At 39.7% G+C, this 20,861-nt stretch overlaps 1 protein-coding gene across 6 annotated transcripts in view; it reads left to right on the top strand.

Moving 5' to 3' along the window:
• The window catches only part of nphp3 (nephronophthisis 3), a 147,001-nt gene that overhangs the window by 65,124 nt on the left and 61,016 nt on the right, over positions 1 to 20,861 (top strand). For 5 of the 6 annotated variants that reach the window (XM_062520800.1, XM_062520801.1, XM_062520803.1 and 2 more), the window contains exons 9-14: positions 7,962 to 8,036; positions 10,977 to 11,135; positions 13,798 to 13,901; positions 16,924 to 17,038; positions 17,214 to 17,357; positions 18,701 to 18,798. In XM_062520800.1, the coding sequence (XP_062376784.1) occupies positions 7,962 to 8,036; positions 10,977 to 11,135; positions 13,798 to 13,901; positions 16,924 to 17,038; positions 17,214 to 17,357; positions 18,701 to 18,798 (695 nt within the window). The remainder of the gene's footprint in view (positions 1 to 7,961; positions 8,037 to 10,976; positions 11,136 to 13,797; positions 13,902 to 16,923; positions 17,039 to 17,213; positions 17,358 to 18,700; positions 18,799 to 20,861) is intronic. The other variant, XM_062520802.1, reaches the window with a different exon arrangement.

Raw genomic sequence — 20,861 nt, 5'->3', positions numbered from 1 at the left:
ATACCTGACAGTTTCGACTGCTGACTCTGCAGAAGTTAAAGTTAAAGTTAAAGTTAAAGTTTTTAGTAGGCCTAGCCTACTAAAGGAGACATGCAGAAATTATGTTCCCTTTCCATTTAAAAAAAAATGAAAAAAATAAAAAAAGTTTGTTATAACACGCTCATTGCCAAAAAAAAAAAAGTTAGTTAGTAGCCTACTAGTTCTTGCCCCTGAATAGGTATTCTTTATAGATCAGTGGTACCTTTCCATTTAAAAAAAATAAATAAAAAAATAAATAAAGAAAGTTCGTTTTAGCAGGCCTTATAGTTCTTTTTAAGATGAACGCTCATCGCCCCCAAAAAATAAATATATAAAAAAAATGATAAAGTTTGCTTTAGTAGGCCTAGCCTACTAGTTCTTGCCTTTTACTGTCTATGGTTCTTGCGATGAACGCTCAGCTGCCACTAATGATCACGCAACGTTCGCCATGCATGAGCTGAGAATATGTTCCCTCTACCTTTCCATTTTAAAAAAATAAAAAAATAAAGTTCGTTTTCACAGGCCTAGCCTATAGTTATTTTGAGAATGAACGCTCATCGCCAAAAAAGAGAGAGTTAAAGTTCGGTTTCTTGCGAGGATGAACGCTCAGCTGCCACTAATGATCACGCAACGTTCGCCATGCATGAGCTGAGAATATGTTTCTCTACCTTTCCATTTAAACATTTAAAAAAAAACAATAAAAAAATAAAGTTTGTTTTAACAGGCCTAGCCTATAGTTATTTTGAGAATGAACGCTCATCGCCAAAAAAGAGTTATAGGTCGCTTTAGTAGCCTAAGTTCTTGCGAGGGTGAACGCTCAGCTGCCACTAATGATCACGCAACGTTCGCCATGCATGAGCTCTACCTTTCCATTTTAAAAAAAGAAAAATTAAAAATAAAGTTCGTTTTAACAGGCCTAGCCTATAGTTATTTTGAGAATGAACGCTCATCGCCAAAAAAGAGAGAGTTAAAGTTCGCTTTAGTAGGCCTAGTTCTTGCGAGGATGAATGCTCAGCTGCCACTAATGATCATGTGTTCGCCATGCATGAGCTGAGAATATGTTCCCTCTACCTTTCCATTTTAAAAAAATAAAAGAATAGTTTGTTTTAACAGGCCTAGCCTAAAGTTATTTTGAGAATGAACGCTCATCGCCAAAAAAAAAGAGAGAGTTAAAGTTCGCTTTAGTAGCCTATAGTTCTTGCGAGGATGAACGCTCAGCTGCCACTAATGATCACGCAACGTTCGCCATGCATGAGCTGAGAATATGTTCCCTCTACCTTTCCATTTAAAAAAAAATAATAAAAGAATAAAGTTTGTTTTTACAGGCCTAGCCTAAAGTTATTTTGAGAATGAACGCTCATCGCCAAAAAAGAGAGTTAAAGTTTGCTTTATTCTTCGGAGGATGAATAATGAGCTTGTGACGTGTGGGTATCCCTTTTTACAGTCTATGGGGTATCTCCACAAATGCTCATGGTTTCACGGGCTTCTTTTAAACGCTAACAGCTCATCCTGGCAATAATGTATATCATTAGATTTAAGGATCATATTTTTTAAAAACATGAAAACCACAAAATAAATATATATAAAATAAATGAAAAAAAAATATATATAACATCCCCTACTTTGTTCTGCACCCCCTTCCCCTCAATTGTGTGTTTAACTTTAGCTTACTCACCGTGTTCCAAGGCCATCAGTAATCCATCCCTCGGTCCAGCAGCCTTGGCAGTGGCATCAACTATCAGTTAGGCCTATCCTCCATTTCCATCACTATCAGTTTTCCTCCATTTCCAATATCGACAGCTGAAACGGTCTCACCAGCTGGTCCACTGACAGCCATATGACACGCACCTGTAGCTGACTCACTGGGCCCGCGAAATGAAAGGTCTTGTGACGTTCAGTTATTGAATAATAAAAAAACTTCTCCCTTTCCTTCTTCTCCCTCTCCACTCCTCCAAAAAATAATAATACTAAAAAAAAAACCACAATAAAAACACATAAAAATAAATACATTCATAAAACACCCCCAAAATTAGATAAAACAGTGTGGGGGAAGATGCCGATGAACAGCACGGCGTATGCAAATTAAGCGTGATGTTGTCACGAATAACGTAATCCCGCGAATCAGCTAGCTCTAGTGAACCAACGGCACGACGTATGACGTAAGGGGGCGTGGTTACGTCATATTTACGTCAGTACGCAACCTAGCGACTTCTAGCGACTTTTCAGAGAGCCAATAGCGACTTCCTGTGATTTTTTTTTTTGGCAACACTGATGGAGAGGTGAGATGCGAGCCTTGGCCGCGCCGCAATGTACTGACGCGCAACAGCTGAACCACTATATGATTGTCCTAAGTAGAAGCCGGTGCATTTTACCGATTTGGGAAAATAAAAGCTCTGGCTATTATTTTGAGTTTTACGGTAGGCAAGATGTTTGTGATGGGTCGGAAAACGGGACCTTTTTTTTTAAAATTGTTTCCCTCATTTAGAATCAAGAATAACATTCGTGAATCATTTTGTTCTGTTGCCAGCATAAAAACAAGCGTACCATCGGCCTATCTGCAATTTTGAAATGAATTGAGCCAAAACAAACCTAAACGAAACAGCCAGATGCCTCTGCATACAATTTTGCATACAAAAGGCAACACGAGCCTTTGGCAAAAAAAACCCACTGACGATTTGAACTCTCATCGTGAGCATGCAGAGTAAGAGACTGACGCGCTACCAACACACTACCTAACAATTTCAAGCTTATTGTGATTACTTAGACACTTTATTCATAGGCAACGTTGCCATGTTAATTTGGAATCAAAGGCTTTCACAGAGATACACGTTTCCCGCAGACGCAACAATTGTAACGTTGCATTGCATTATGTTGATGGCTGTAGGCCTAAAGGGAGAGTCCAACTCTTCCGAAGACGAAATCAAGTGCCGAAAAATTTGCCTCGCTGTAGGCTATCTACTAAAATCGCCAAAGTTAGGCTACTGCATCGCCCACATTTGAATGTGTAGGCCTATGAAAAAGAGAGTTTGTCCTACAACTCAAAATGCATGTGGTGGCGCTCCTGGTAACCTGTCCGCCTCGCATGCATGGTCGGTATTCTGGTGTTTTTCCCAGTAGGCTAAATTTTTTTATCGTAATTCAAACCCTTTAACTTACACACTTTAATGCAACCATTCAAAATTATAGTAGCCTACTCACTAGGCCTACCAAAGCGAGCTATCTCTCCCCAAATCAGTATGAGCTGCAGGCTGCACTCTCCCAAATCAACACGAACTTAGGGCTGTGGAGCAATAACTGGTCTTCAACTGATCGCAGAAATAAGGTTCGTTTTTGTAAATTGTATTATGGACACGTCAATACCATATATGTTCGCGCAGACTTCTGTATCGCACAGAAGTAGGCTTGTGGTTTTATGATTGACTATTTGTCCTAACCCTGCTCACAAGTGCCACCTGGTGGTTGTTTGGGTCATTGCAGCTTCACTTGGGAAAAATCAATAAAATAAGCTTGATTCACGCGTGAGGATCTCACGTGAAGCCGGCCATTTGAATCCAACAACTACTGTGGGCTGAGTAAAATAGTGATGTTTCAAAGCTAAAAGCATGTCCTAACCAGACGCAATGTGAGCTAACGTTTATTAGTCTACATTGCTTGACAACCGGAGAGATTTAACGACTGGCTTTTGGCCATAGCAACGTGCTTTGTCGGATGAGTGTGAATGACGAGTCATTGAGACCGAGATTTAGCAGTGATCAGTTTGTTTTTCTTGAGCGGACACCTCCTGCTTAGCCTGGATGCCAGACCGAAGTTTAGCCCCGCCTCCATTCTTTTTCTGCAGGGAACTTCGGTCTGGCACTGCTCCGTTCAGCTGCTACTATTCCAGATACACTTCAGCTCGGACCAATCACATTTCACAGGGCGGGCTTTACGTGATGATTGACATATGAACAGCAGTGACGTTCACGGCTGCATGCGTCCTCGTTCAACGAGTTGGGTGTGAGACCATGTTCGCTTAGGTTGATTTTGATTGCAACAGAAACGCTATGGCTATGAATGCATAATTTGTTCATGCAGTTTGGCCTTTCGTTTATCTTAGCTATTGAAACGGAGGTTTTATCACGGATTCGCACAACTATTTCTGAACACTTAGACCAACGAGGATATGTGGGAAAACTTCAGTTTCACTTTCACCCAGTTAAAACAGCATGTTTGGGTGATGTTGTTCCCGTTTGTTTAAAAATGTCTGTTTGCTCGTTGGGTTAACGACACACTTCCCCAGCTGTTCATTGCATACAGTTTGAAGGAATTATTTTTAAAAACGAAGGAGGATGTTTTCCCTAGCCTACCCTGCTACATATTTCTGTCTTAGATTTCGCAGATACTGACAGCCAATAACTTGTTCTGTTTGGTTTGGTCTATCCAATGAGTGCAGAGCTATCCCCCCCGCACTGTATCGGTTGAATCACGCCCCATAATCGCAGCTGAATGGAGCAGTTTCAGACTCATATTCTGATAAGAATTGAGTATGACGTCGTCAGGCTACCTCCTGCTGCCCATGCCTGTACATTTTATATAAGATAAATTGCCGGAGTTTTGGAACGACATCTCAGCCTCCCCATCTTTTAACTCGTATTGTATAGGCTAGGCCTACGCTTCGTTTCATTAACTGTCAATGGTTTGCGCTTGACTGTAATGAATGTTCGCAGTCAACATTAAAAGTTATACTAGTTTGGGCACCGTGCATTATTCATCTAAAAAATGCATTAAAAGTTCTCAACATTTGACAGAATAAGAAGAACTATGCCCAGATATTTTCCCTTCCATTTTCCCCATTAGTCTAATGGTGACCATGTCGCCCTAAGCTAAAATGTTTTATCAAAAAAATATAGGCTATGTTTTAGACTAAGATTTCAAATTGTTTGTGGTCTGTAACATACGGTGTCGGAGAAGGGCCAAACGTGTTCAGTTAGAGAAAGCAGTCTCAAATACAAAACGATGTGTTGAGGGTAGATGTGGAAATACGTCTTGAGCAAGGTGGTTCACACTCAGGAGGATTAAGGAGTAAATTGGATGATGGGATGGATAAATTAAATGATGGGATTTTTATTGTTGTTTCCCAAATAAGGCCAATATTTGGCAATAAAAATAATTAAAAATAAAACATAAAGAAAATAAACACTTTCCATAAATGAAATAAAAAATGGACATGATAGGCAAAAAAACATAACACTAGAATAAATGTCTCTTATTAGCTGTAAGCTAATTAGCTGGTTTCATTCTCATTGAGCTCAATGCAATTCAAACCAGCTAATTAGCTAACAGCTAATTACTGAAGTAAAACCATGCCAATCTCTTGGTATGATGAAGGGTATGTGATGACGTGGGGTTATTTTAATCCTAAAGGCCAAGGGGACTTTATCAGGGTCCAAAATGTCCTGGATCCATGAAATAACTGGCCTTTAAAAATAGAAATGTGCCTCCTCTATGGGAATTTAACATAGGCGTTCCAATACTTATGACCCCTGTATTTTAAGGAAAACATTTATTTATTTACTATACATTTTTCATTCACAAAGAAAATGTATGTCCTTAAAGGTTGAATCTTTCCTCATTTTTTGATTTAAGGCATTAAAGGGATTTTCCGGAGTAAAATGCACATTAGATCAATTAACGGATGATTGGGAGTACATACGTTGAGTTGACATCAAATCATGCCATTCGGATGTGTTTTGAGAGAGTTCGATTTTACAGTTTTTAGCCGAAACTCGTTAGCCTGGAAGTGAACCGGGCATGTCCTTTCGCCGTTACAAAACACTATTTTTATACCTCTTCTACTGTTTCAAACACTTACACTTACACTTACGTGGTAGTGAGTAGAGGGTCCCTAAAGCCAAACCGAAGTATCCCCAGGTCTTTATGTGGTCGGATAGAGAGTCCAGAATGAATTTAATCGAGTCAGTACCTTTCCGGAAATGTTGCTAAAATGTTTCCCAGGCCAGCTGCAGCAGCGACATTTCCGGAAAGGTACTGACTCGATTAAATTCATTCTGGACTCTCTATCCGACCACATAAAGACCTGGGGATACTTCGGTTTGGCTTTAAGGATCCTCTACTCACTACAAAGTCAACTCAACGTATGTCCTCCCAATCATCCGTAAATATCCAAAAGATGATTTTATATTGTCAACTTTAGCATGTGTTCCAATACTTTTGGAGGGCACTGTAACTTACAACATCACTCATTTTGTCATAGCCAAAATATATAAAAACAGCGAAAATATTCAATATCTAAACTTCGGGTCACTTCCTGTCGACCCGGAAGTCTAGGCGTCAATTTCAACAAGACAATCGCGCCAAACATTCACTAATACAAACAAGGACACAAGACGGGACACCGGTGAGACAAGCATAACGCTATGATAACATTTGTAACAATTAAGCTAAATAAACATACAGATAAAGACCTGTGTTGTGTGATTATTTCAATGGATGTAAACATTTATCGATGTAATGATACTGTTGCTAGCATGTAATAAATCAGCGTAGTGTTAGATGGTAATGTCGACTAATTAAAACAGCTACAGGATTACGGCAGAGGTGTATGATGAATGACAATGTTAACAAATGATTTTAGAACAGTATGGAGGTCAACTGAAAACATAGACACGTCAGACAAACACGCACGCACGGATAACAATTACTCAGTCTGTTTTAACCAGGTAGCGCGTCGCTACTGTGACGGTAAGCATGCAACCCGTCACACGATGCAAATTAACAAAAGTACAAACAGAGAAACGTGATACAAATGAAAAATACGCACTGCAAGGAACAAAGGCAAATGCATCTTCATGAAATGCGCTGCAGATAGAGAAATGATGCAGAACACAAAACGCTCTATCTTCATGAAATGCACTACAGATAGAGAAACGCTGCAAAACACTAAACGCTGCAGAAACCAGCTACTACAACGGAAGTGCTCCAAACCTCATTTGTACCACGTTTCTCTGTTTGTACTTTTGTTCATTTGCATCGTTTTGTATTTGAAACTGCTTTCTCTAACAGAGCGCATTTGGCCCTTCTCGGCCACTGTAGTAACATGCATCAGAATCAGGGACGTCACAATATGCAAATGTTCATACCTACAAAATCACCGTTACCGAAATCGTACTTTTTCTTTACTTTGAATCTTGAAAAAAATGTATAGACCGACCTACCGATCCAATATATATTATGCCTGAGTACTTTCAGTACGATAAACCCACCAAAACAATCGGTTTTACCTAGCTCGAGTTGCTGGGGCTAGCTTTAACTTTTGGCTGAAGCAACTATTGCGAGGTAGAACCAATTTGTGGACTGCTCTGGAGCCCCTGGAGTTGGTGGTGCACTAGTCCTGCACTATTGACTGGTCAAGCAACAAAGTATTTTCACTTAGAGACCACGCCAATTAAGCTGTAAAATAGACAGATACTGAAAGACTTTTTACCCACTACAACGTTATAATGACTCCCCTGAGCATCTATCTACAGTATCTATCTATATATCTATCTATCTATCTGTCTATCTGTCTACCAATGATTTAAATGTTCTGATTTGTTCTTTTTTAAAATTTAAAACTATTCTAGTTTTTAATTTATTAATTTTCAAAACTGTTGTCTTTTTCCCCATTATTTTGATGTTGTACAGCTACATTTGTAAATAAAACTGGAAAATATTTTTTTTTATGCCAGGGTGCAAGGGTTTTGATTTCAGGCTGTAAGACAAAAAAAGTAACTATTTCAAAGGGGTATGATGGCTTTCTATTGGCACTGTAGGTATATTGTGGCACTGTAGGTATATATTTTTTGTCCACAAGGGCATCCAGTCGGAAAAACATGGAATGTTCTGTGCAGTCTGTAACGTTTATTACATTATACAAGTAATACAAGACACAATCTTGTATTAAGGTTGTGGACCACACTGGATCTTCAGAGGATGGTGCTGCTCTGATCTACCATCAGCTGGATGAAATAATTAAGCAGGTATGATCTGTTATAAATCCTTGAAAAGTCTTAACAGTGCCTTTACTGTGTATTGAAGAGTAAACTCTGAGAGCATCTGACAAAACAAGATGGGCGGACATGCTACCCCTCCTCCCCATTTATTTATCTATTTATTATTATTCACATTTTAGATATTTAATGTAAAATGTCATGACTTTGATCAGAGTTACAGCTTCTCCTGTTTTGGGAGTTTAATGGTCCACCTAAAGAAGGCAAATGTATAGTTTTCAACGTCATCCAAGTCCTCTTGGATGAGTCCATGGACTTGGACTTGATTCCAAGTCAGTGTTCTGTGACAGAAAGTTGGAGGGCAAAGTAGACAAAATTGTCATACTACGATGCAATTGAAGTTTGCCAATAGGGTGTGCACAGAATGTGGCAAAGCTTCATTTCTCAAGTGTTTGCCATGGGTTCTCTTGAAACTTCAAAGGCATCCCTGTAACTCCACATTATGGAATAACTTGACCAAACATATTTCTGCTGCATTTGTTGAATTTGTTAAATGCTTGAACGCAATATGCAATACATTTGACCACATTTTGTAATATGTTATTACATATTGCAGTTGTTATTACAAAATGTGGGTGTTGCAAAGGAAAAAAAATCTGAAAATGTAATAATATGGTGCATTGTGTAATAACCAACCAAAACATCTTCATTGATAAAAACAGCATACCAATGTGTATATTAATCAAAATTCATTATCATATTCACAATATTCCTTAGCTAACATTGGGCGCCTCCATGACACCTCAGTGTTCACAAAATGTTTGGAAGGGGCCATCCCTGAGCTGGGCTTGGCCTCTTTGTTCCAGTGAAAGAAACTCTGAATGCTTCAGCAGTAACCAAGAGATTTTGGACAATTCCATGCTCCCAACTTTGTGGAACAGTTTGTGGATGGACACTTCCTGTTCCAACATGACTGTACCAGTGCACCAAGTAAGGTACATACTAGAGATGCACCGATTTTTTTAGCCGATTCCGATTTCCAATTTTTCATAGAATTTGACCTGCCGATACCGATTTTAGCCGATTTTAATCCGATTTAATTTATTCTAACCACTTTAAAATGTTAAAATGTAAAAATGTAATCAATTTATCAATGGCTGGTAGAAAAATGTGAATAGACAGATTCTTCTTCAAGTCTTCTTCAGCTGCAGTAATCCCAGTGTGAGACATTCATTTCACACATGTAGAAATGCACTAGGAACACTATTTCTTTTCTTTTCGCATCCATATGCAATATCCAATTGTAAATATCTTCAGAATACTGATAACTGAAGTTAGTGCTACATAGGCTGTGATGTTGGAAAATGACAACAAAAAACTAATTTTGAGAAGCCTTGAAACACAGCAAATGACATTCTCAGTCCTTTGAACTTTCGCGATTGCTTGCGGATACTAAGGAAGTGTCCATATTTGGATGGCATAACGTCATGCAGGAGAAACACAGCTTTCCAACGACATCACGCATGGTATGTTTTGTATCACGGTCGCGGTATTTATGACACGTTAGAATGCTAACTTTTGGCGAATTTAGAAGAAATATACAGCCGTGATCAGACAAAAGGTAATGAAATAAACCTCTAAATGTGTAAATCGGACTTAGTTGTTGTAGTAGTGTGAAAGAATACATGATAAGTTGGCAAACCGAAGCAAAACTATGTTTATTCCTGCCGTGTCTCGCCTTAAGTTGAGTAAAGGCTATGTCGCTGCTTATTGATAGCGCTTGTGGTTCAGCTGTGGGCACGCAATTAGCGGCAAGGACGGGCTTTGATGAGTGCTGGGGTCTAGCAGGGTCAAAGGGGATGAGCGAGGTTATTTAGGCACACCTACTTGGGTTCAAAGGTGTAATCGCCATATCTCACTGAAGAAGGGTAAAGCCTGAAACGTCTGTGAGGCGATTAAAAAAGTAAAAGGAAACTGCCGTGTGCTTGCTTTATTTATTCAGAGCAAACAATAGTCAGTCAGCCTAGAAAGTGAACATTTGAACACTTTGACAACTCCTATATGACTATAATGAATTTTGAGTAAACAGTAAACTACACATTGCTATGCTGTTTTTATCAATGAAGATGTCAATTTTGGTTGGTTACTACATAATGCATGATATTATTACATTTCCATCCATTTTCCTTTGTAACACACTGCAAAAACTGTGTATCTAATCAAATCTAACCAAGTGTTATTAATCGTTTATCAAGATGAAACAAATAATTGGTACTGTTTTCAGTATAAATACACTAGCACATTCTTGTGACATCATTTGACTGAAATTAAGACATCTCATCCTGAAAACAAGCAAATTTGTCTGCCAGTGTGTTAAGCAAATTTGTCTTAAAACAAGCATGTCTGCCAGTGTGTTGAGTAAATTTGTATTGAAAAAACTACTTAAAAATAGTCAAAGTCAAAATGTTCTTTCAAGAGAGCTCTAGATAAGTCTTTCCGTTCTAAAAACAATCATAGATTTTTTAAATCTTAATGTAAGACTAATATCACTTAATCAAATTTAATTTTGTTTTGCAATGCATCTGCATTTTGTATTAACACCCGCAATATGTAATAACGTATTACACAATGTGGCAGATTATTACAAAATATGACAGTTATTATAATGAAGTGAATGTATTACATTTTGTCAAGTCATTACATAATATGACATTGCAACTGCTGTTGATGTATTTAATTTGCAAGGGACTGGCTGAAACAAGTTCATTGTTGTTCTGATGGGGCAGGCTTGAGAATAATCAGGATTTAGACTGATTTGCTTTTTGTTATGAATCTAGACTAGATCTTAAATTTGCTCTCAAAATATTATTCACATTATTTTATATAATTTATGTTAACATTTATATAAAAATAAAAATAATAATGACGTGATAACATTTATTCATTTTTTTGTCTCTCTTTCACTCCCAGGAGTTGTTGGGTTTGAAGTCAATTGATGATCATGATTATGTTGAGGAGGACCAAGTGGTGGAAGCAAGTGATGTTCTGTGGGATGAACATGATGAACAGGAACAGATAGAAACATATCAGAAAATATGCAGCACTGCAACCCACGTTAACTTTGATAAGGTGTGTCTCACTCTCCTATTTCATACATTTGTATATTTTTTCTACAGAAATGCACAGAATACTGCTCCATTATATCAGACACGGAATTATACTGTTTGGTTTGATGGTCCTTGAACAATGTAGTCCAATGAATTTGGCTTCTATAGTTAGCTAGCCTAGAAATCTAGACGCACCCTAGCGGGATGGTCTAGGGTCGTTGAGGACAAGCCTGCGACTCGAGTTCAGCCTAGCCAATCAGAACGTTTTATCTGTGTACGGAGTCCTTGAGCCCGCCTTAGCTCACCTTCGGCTTCCGATAAGACGCCAAGGGGCTGGACAATGCGTCCTCGTTCGACGAGTTGGGTTTGAGACCATATTGCACAACCAGAGAAAAACAAAAGATGGATGAGAACGAAGCGCGCTCGTTTGAAAGAGTTAGACTTGGGCTTTTCTTTCAAGTTTGAGCAGAAAGAAGCACTCAAGTCATTCGTTTTAAAGAAGGATGTATTTGCCGCAGGGCTGCCAAGTCTCACGCTTTGAGACTTGGCATTCTCACACCACACGCCATAGGCTACTTGACATTTGTCACGCAAAATATTTCCCCATTGAGTGCGCTATACGTATATTTTTTGTTTTCATGATAATAAACGTGTCGTTGGTCCTTGCCTTGCCAACTCTGATTGACTGACCGCAATAACCAATCCATCAGTCCTTTGTGCCTAAATCTAACCAACCACGGAAGGCATCACGCAATAAACAAATCAGAAGCAGCGAAAGGCGGGTCTTGGCATCTAACTTATCTTTCACACACAACAGCGCCGACTCCGATAATTAGATTTAAAACGTTCTCCTGCTTGCTAGATTTTGTTCACTGTTGATTCACTGTTTCTCCTTGAGTTTCCAAGTTAACGTTAAGGCTACTACGTCTATCATTGTCCTATACTTGTTGCAGAGCTGTGTAACATCTATTTGCCTCTGTCTTGGTAAGTTCACACTTGAAAAAGCGACTCTAATCGGAGCTGCCAAGTGTCACGCTTTGAGTGTGACAGTCAAAAAAATGTTCGACGAACGCATCTCACTCTTGCCATTTTCTGAAACTTGGCAGCCCTGTTGCCGTTTTGCCGACCGGCTACGATTGGTCACAAATGCTGGCCTATTACGTGCAGAGGCAGTTTGAAAGACAACTGTTCATCCCACCCACAGGCTTCAACTCCGTGAATGGTCCGACCCCAGACTATACATTTCTGTGTAGTTTGGCTTGCCAGGCTACCCAAGCAGCAAAACACGTTATTTGAACCAAAAGAAACGTTTTATTTAGGTTGTATTTTGGTTTCAAATAAAACAAACGTGCATAGTATGTTCTTTAAATGTGTTTTCTGGCACCAGTACAAATAACCCTGTTAAAAACGTCCATTGCACGTTGTAACCTGGTGCCAGATTACAAGTGCAATATCCAACGCACCTAGCACTGATTCCAACGTCAACAGAAGATGCAAATTTGGTTTCAATTTACACCAACTATTACCAACTAAAAAACAACGTGAATTACACGTTGAAAACGGGTGTAAATAACAACGTTTTATAACGAACGTATCTGACACTTACTTTCAACAATGAATGAAGGTACTGGTTAACACCAAATACTAACGAGGGGGAAAACGTGTGGAAAACGTGTCAGACACGTCTGAAAATATAAGCTGATATCTGATAACTTCAATTACATTTCGTGTAAGGCTATTGAGATTTGCTTTCCAGCATGCATTGTAATTCAGTTGCTTAGTTTATTGGCTATATTATTAGTTTGAAACAACGTGGTTGCGACATTTTAGCTTAGGCTAGCCTACTCAGTTGATGTTGTTATCTCCGGATAAGACCACTGATGTAATTGTTTATTAGGAAAAAAATACACCGTAGACATGAAAGTATTATACCTAATACCGGTTTAAATGTCCAGCTGACAGTTACTAATATTATCCGAACGTGGTCGTTGAACTTCAAGACGTATGGAACGGTGAGTTAGCACAACGTAATAATTCAAATCTAATGTCGAATCTGCTATCATGAAGACGTGCGGTTGGTTGTTTCTCTCCCAGGGTTACCAAGGTAACAACATCGTGAAATAGACAGTCAACAGCAAAGATTCTACAGTGAACAGATGGCATTGCGGTGTCGAAAGCTAACAGATTTGCACAGAACGGCCGGCAGCGGCCGCTATGGGGTGTAGAGGGTTAAACATCCATTTACCTATCAACATCAATTAAACTATCGGTCTGTCAACATTCATTAAATTATCTTTTTATCAACAGCTTTTAAGCTATCCATATTCAATTATAAACTGTCTGTCTTCGCACTATCAACTTTCATGAACTATGAAACCACCATGTCTACCCTAGCAACACCTTAGTAACCATATCTACATACATATTTATTTGAAAAGTCGGTTTATGGGACTTAACATTGGAGCTGCTCTTCGATAGGAACGCAACCACCTCTTTATACTGAAAACAATACCAACTAGATTTTTTTATCTTGATATAAGATTAATAATGCTTGGTTAGATTTTATTATATAAGCAATTTTGGCAGTGTACCATCTTGATATAAATAAATCTTTTACGAGATAAACAGTTTTTTCATTACTTTGTGGAGACTAATATAGTTTGTTCTTGGTTTTCCCTTCTCAGTATATTACTCGTCTGAATGATCTGGTGGCAGCCCCGCCTCCCACTCCCCCTCTGCTGGTGTCTGGTGGACCAGGTTCTGGAAAATCTGTCTTGCTTGCAAAATGGTATTGAAAAAATCTGTTTTGTAATATATAATTTTCTGCATCTGACTTTGCAATACAAGGTAACCTTGTTTTCAGGATGAGACATCTGAAGAGAAATCTAACTGTTCTTAAATTGAGTCAAATTATTTTAGTTTTTACTGAAAACAATACCAACTAGAAAAGCACTCAGAGCGCAGACTTCCACCTGCATTGTTGTTCCTAGGTTGTGATACATTCAAACTAAACTATTCAGATCGCCGCCACATGACCATACCATGCCATTACACCACTAAGTGAAATGCATAATCGCCTCCGGAATCCTGACAGAATTACGGATCACTCCCAAAATGTAATAATTTCTTCCTTGGTTCATTGCTGACCCTCCCTGAAAATTTCATCGAAATCCATCCATCACTTTTTGAGTCATCTTGATAACAAACAGACAAACAGACAGACAGACAAACGCTGGTCCCCAATGAAAACATATATACACTAGAAAAACACTCAAAGAGCACAGACCTCCGCCTGTATTGTTCTTCCTAGTGTAACGGGTGCTAGCTAATTAGCTATGCTGTAGAATGTTAGTAAAACCTCACTCCCCGACGCTTCAAGAGCGCTGCTGGCATGAAAGCTAGTAGCCTGGGCTTTTAGCTGGATTGTTAGCGCGCTCGACTCCCGATCGGAGGTGCTGCTGTCTCGCGGGTTCGAGTCCGGGCGTGTGCAGGGCTGGACCGCGGTGGTTTCACACAACGCAGGTTACATTGGTGCCGTGATTCGGATCGGGAGTGAGGTTTAGGGGGGTGAGTGTAACGGGTGCTAGCTGATTAGCTATGCTGTAGAATGTTAGTAAAACCTCACTCCCCGACGCTTCAAGAGTGCTGCTGGCATGAAAGCTAGTATCCTGGGCTTTTAGCTGGATTGTTAGCGCTCGACTCCCGATCCGAGGTGCTGCTGTCTCGCGGGTTCGAGTCCGGGCGTGTGCAGGGCTGGACCGCGGTGGTTTCACACAACGCAGGTTACACTTGGTTGTCATACATTTGAACCTAAACCATTCAGATCGCCACCACATGGCCATACCATGCCATTACACCCCTAAGCGAAACACATAAACAGCTCTGGAATCCCGACAGAATTACTGATCACTCCCAAAATGTATTCGTGTCTTCCTTGGGTCATGTCTGACACATTCGAAATACATACATACATTCGAAAGACAAACAGACAGACAAACATACGCCGGTCCCTGATGAAAACATAACCTCCTTGGCAGAGGTAATAAACATAACCATGCCATGCCTACTGTGAAGCATGGTGGGGGCAACATTATGTTGTGGGGATGTTTCTCTTCAACGGGGACTGGGCAATTTGTCTAGCCTGACGAGCCAGACCCACATCAAGATGCAGGGTCTGGACACTCACCGTAGACAGGGCTCAATCGGAGGGGTGGGATAAACAGTTGTCTTTCAAATTCCCTCCCCGCAATAGGATGACAAATCATCTTCTTGTTTTCAAGTAGCAGGATGCGTAACCTTCCCTCTCCACGCAATAGGATAACGCTAAACAAATCATCTTCTTGTTTTCAAATAACAGGATGCGTTACCGTCACAACTTCTGGTCGCATGTCAATCACCATTATGTTAAGCCCACCCACTGACTCTATACACGCTGTGATTGGCCCGCTTTTATTTTCCATTTCTCAGCTCCTTAGCTCTACGGAGCGTTGCTAGACTGCCCCGCCAGCCAAATTACATTGGCTGCCGCTAGGGGCGTCTAGATTTCTAGGCTACAATTTGTCAGGATAGAAGGGAAAATGGATGCTGCCAAGTACACCCAAATTCTTGATGAAAACCTGCGTCCCTCTTCTAGACAGCTGAAGATGGGCAGGTCATTCGCCTTCCAACACGACAATGATCCTAAACATACTGCCAAAAGAACAAAGCAGTGACTTAAGGATAGGATGGTGAATATCCTTGAGTGGCAAAGTCACTATATCCTATAGAAAATCTGTGGATTGAGTTGAAGAGAGCAGTCCATCGCCGTTCCATACAGAATTTGACTGAATTTTAACAATTCTGCACGGAAATTGGGCAAATATTCCCCAATCTAGGTGTGCAGAGCTATAATAGAGACATATCCAAACAGATTGATGGCTGTAATGAAAGCAAAAGGAAGCTCTATAAAGTATTAAGTCAGGGCAGGGGTATGATGACTTTTCCAACCCTGTTATTCTAGTTTTTAATTTTGTATTAGTTTTCAGAACTGTTGACTTCTTTTTCATTATTTTGATGTTGTACAGCAAAATTTGAAAATAAAACTTTTTTTTTTTAAATGGGTTTTGATTTTAGTCTGCAAGACAAAAAAAAGTAACTATTTCAAAAGGGTATGATGACTTTATATAGGCACTGTACCTCCTTGGTGGAGGTAAACTAGATTTTTGGTCTTAATATAAGACTTGGTTAGTCTAGCTATCACCATACTAAACTCAATCTTTTAAGATTGAGCATCAGTATGGGGAGGCTGTGCTTTGTTTCCACTGCACAAGAGGCGTGATCAATGGGCATCGTTCAAATGACTCCGTATGCTTGGATAGTCCTTCAACCAATCAGACCAACGATCCAGTGCGTCTTTTGGATAAGCTAGTTTCTGATTGGAGCCAAAGGTTCTGGCAGGGAACAGAGGACATATATTTGCAGGTTTCCAGCCTGAGCTGCTGGGCGAAACCCAGCCTAAGACTTGATTAGATTTTATTAGATAAGCGGTTTTTGCATTGTTTATTAAGATCAAAATAAATATTTGGTTGTTTTTGTATAAAGAGACGTACCTAGTGCTTGTCTCTAAGACCAATTTGACTTAATTTAATGTGAATTTAACTTATTTTAAGGACTTTTTATTAAGACACATTTGGTCAACACTCTGCCAGCCGAATGTCTTTGTTGGTTGGAGACCTCTGATCTTAATCTAAGATCTACATAAATTAGTATATAACTTAAAAAAGCTAAATTACAGTCCTAATTACCCACATACATCTATACATCTTCCACAGGATTGAGTTGCAGCAAAGACACTCTCCCAACACAGTAATTCTCTATCACTTTGTTGGTCGGCCATCTTCTACAAGTGCAGAGCCAGTGCTCATCATCAGGCGCCTCACTGTCAAGGTAATGCAGTATACACAGGCATTGTCACCCTAAAGTGTTTTGTGATACAAATCCAAGAAATATTCTTTGAATATTTTAATGCATAGTGCGTATGTGTGCGTACGTAATTTATAAGTGACAAGCCTGGTATTACCCAATGTTGTTTGTGATATAATATTTTGTATGCTTGCTGCAGCTGTTACAGAATGTCTGGTCCATCTCAGGGCTTGCCATGGACCCATGCAAGGTCCTGGAAGACTTTCCTCGCTGGTTGGAACGTTTATCACCACGTCGTCATGGCAACATTATTATTGTCATTGATTCTGTTGACCAAATACAGGTGCGAATAGTCACTGTCTGGAGTTTGTTGTGGTTTTGGTCGCTTGGGTGTAGATTTAAGCAATAAGCCCCGAGAGGCCGTGGGTTATACTGTATAATCGAACAGCTAAGGGCCGTTGTTAGGCACGACGCGAAACAGAGTGCCTAAAACCCCCTTAGCTGTTCGATTATACAGTATAACCCACGGACTCGAGTGGCTTATTGCTTTTCTAAAATGGTTACTACGTCGATCTAGCAAGATTTCATGAAACAAAGGCACAGCAACGAAAAAGTAACAATATATTCATAGATAATCATTCTTCCGCCAAGAAATATATTCCCTCCATATGAATGGTTGCCATGCAACAACAAGACGCAGCCACTCTAACGTTTGTGCTAGTTTTGTGGTAGCGCATTACTATAGAACGAAATGCGGTCGAGGTGTGAGTTTATCATGACATTTACAACGGCATCGAACACGATTCAGCTAATCACAATCAAGGACCGGAACTATCCGTTTTAGAAAAAAAAACAGATATCAGTGTAATAGCCAAACAAATGCATAAAAGATACAATATGTAGGGTTATTTTGAGAATGCGCATTTGTGCCTTCACATCGTCCAGAATGCTTGATTATACTGCATTTTAGCTACATCTTCATGTACCACATCAGCATTTTTGTTCATTGAATCTTTGGTAAATTGCTTCTCAATTACCATCTGGCCCTCCTTGTCTCAGCTTGCCAGCCCTTCGTCTTCGTTAACATTCCGGTAGAATTCTCAATCTTTTTGGCCTCTATGTGTCAAGTTACATAGTCTCTGTCTGTTCTTGGTCCTGTAGTCCAGTGCAACTTATATGTTTTTTCCTCTTCATGAGGCATTTTTTGACTGATGCGACGAAGGCCCAATCCCATTACACCCCTTCGCTCTACCCCTTTCCCCTACCCCTCCGCTTTGCGCATTCATGTGTAGCAGTAGGGATGTCCCAATTTCCGTTCAGAGGCACACTCCAAACGGAGGGGTATGAGCAAGGGCAAGGGGAAGGGGTAGGGGTAGGGGTAGAAATTAGAAATGGGATTGAGCCTTATACTCCAGAGCGACTTTATACTCCAGAGCGACTTTATAGTTCGGAAAATACAGTAATATTGTTATGGTATTGTAATTATTATTACTTAATTATCAATGTATTTTCTTCTGTGAGAGTTTATTCATGCTCATGTCAATACAAGGCCGTTTTGTGAGTTCTATCTGTGAAAAACCTGTGAAAAAAACTGTTTAGTTAGCTTAGGTTGTTTATGCCAAGAAATATGTCATGTTTTTGGTATATGACAGAACTTGTATTGACTTAATGTTTTGGTCTTTGTAGAATGCAGAGCGAAACATGAAATGGCTGATTGACCCTCTACCTGCTAATGTTAGAGTGCTGGTGTCGGTCAATGTGGAGACCTGCCCACAGGCTTGGAGGTATATGAATAACACCAATATTTATGGGTATACCAAAGTGTGTATGTGCATATTTGAGAACGTAGAGTTGGTTCTCATTCATGTCCAATGCCATATGGTTGTGCTTCAGCTAAATATAAACATGTTGTGGTTCAGCCCTTCGTAAAAAAGCCAATTGTTGACCTCCTAGTACTTCATTAGACTGCAGATAGATCATACATACTGTACCCCTATGGTGCAGTTCTGGTAAAAGCTCAATGCTATATCTCCTATATAAATCCTTGTTTTATTTTGGATGTATTTTGGATTCATAATGAGGTCTTTTAGGTTTCATTAACGTCAGACATTTTTTATTGGACACGTTAGCTGCAGCTGTGGTAACTATATTACAATTATTTGCTGGTAGGTACAATTACTGCAATTAGATGATCTCCATTAAATATCAGTTATCGTTATCGGCCCTAAAATTTAGAGATGCACGATATATCAGCTGCCGATATATTATTGGCCGATAAGTGAAATTTTTTAAATATTGTTATCGGTCCCATAATAGAATTTCGGCTGATAATTTGCGCCGATATTTTTTAAAGCCCTAATTTCCCAACTACACAAGGCCCGTCTGGCTGCATGCTACTTGGGCTTGATTGGCTATTTCTTCCTCAAAATAATGTCAGCTGTGTGGATGTATTTCACCATTCTAACAAGATCTGCGTTGAGTCTATGCAGCCCAAAGTCCTCTCCTGAATGATCTTCATTTTAACCTAAGCAGAGAGCAAAGCTCAGCCTACTCAGAGCGAATTTTTTTGCTGGTGTGTCTGCACTTTACCACCACGCTAGTCGGGGATACAAACAAAATCTTTGGTTGGACAAATCAGTAGATAAGTAGTTCTAAGTAATATATTTGCATTTCGTTCGGTTGGGTTTTGTAATATTACCAATGCAGCACTGCAGGTTGTGCGCAACAGAAGGTAGCCTACAGTACTTTTACAATAGACAGCACGTCGCTAATTTGCCCGTAATTTTTTGCGGTTCGGCTCGAGCAAATACTGGAAGTGGCACATCGCGAATCAATTAGCCTACAACAAGATACAGTCCAAGGAGTTGCAGTTTTATTTAATTTACCGCTGCTAAAACTACACATACGTTTCCCACAAAACTCTGATTTCCCACAAAACTCCAGCTTTTTCATAACTTCTAGCCATTTATCTGCGTTGAGTGTTTACTCCATGTGAGAACGATTCATGCAGTGTCCCTTTACTCGCACCTCAATGACGTCCAGTGTTGTGAGTAACGGCGTTTAAGTATAACGGTGTTACTAACGGCGTTAATTTGTCAGTAACGAAGTAATCTAATTAATTACTTTTCTCATCGTTGCAACGCCGTTAGCGCTACTAAGAATTTAAAGCGTCACGTTACTACAATTTGGCTGAATGAAGCGCGTTCATTGGATAGGATCATATAGGATGGAATACCCTCCCCTGAGCTAATAAATAAATCTATATTAGCCTAATCACCCTTGACAGACTAGGCTATAGCTACCTAGATACTGTACATCAGAGTGGAATCTGGAATTAATTTCATTATAGGCCCACTTCATATCCAACTTCTGGAGGGGAAATAAGACTTGAATAGGCTACTCACCAAATCCAATCCATTTCATTTCTGCACATACGTAGCCGACCGAACTTGCCACGATAGCTTATAGGCATAATAGTGACAAGTAAATGCGCACTTTCTCTGTCTGTTGGATTTTTACGCTCCTCTAGGCTAGTTTCTCCCTCAGGGGTTAGACTACCTTACAGTAAACACGTCTCTGCTGCATAGCCTCCCTAGGCTACATATTTCGTCAGGGACGTTCAACTGGAGAAGGGGTTGTTAATTCACTCCCGTAGATTATTGCAAATATAGACTTGGTTGCGACTTCCGAACAGTTTCGTGAGTGCTACTTTGTTAATATTTGGGAAACTGTGAGTAAGGGGCCGCAACCGCACAGCCCAGGCTGCTGAAGTGCCGCGAGAGTTCCACTGAAATTACTTGGAACCCCACATTTAAAAAGTGATTTATGAAAATGCATTAAAATTGTG

The sequence above is a fragment of the Sardina pilchardus genome, chromosome 19 (genome assembly GCF_963854185.1).
Source record: "Sardina pilchardus chromosome 19, fSarPil1.1, whole genome shotgun sequence".
NCBI classification, from domain to species: Eukaryota; Metazoa; Chordata; class Actinopteri; order Clupeiformes; family Clupeidae; genus Sardina; species Sardina pilchardus.
This window is presented reverse-complemented; position numbering and strand designations above follow the sequence as displayed.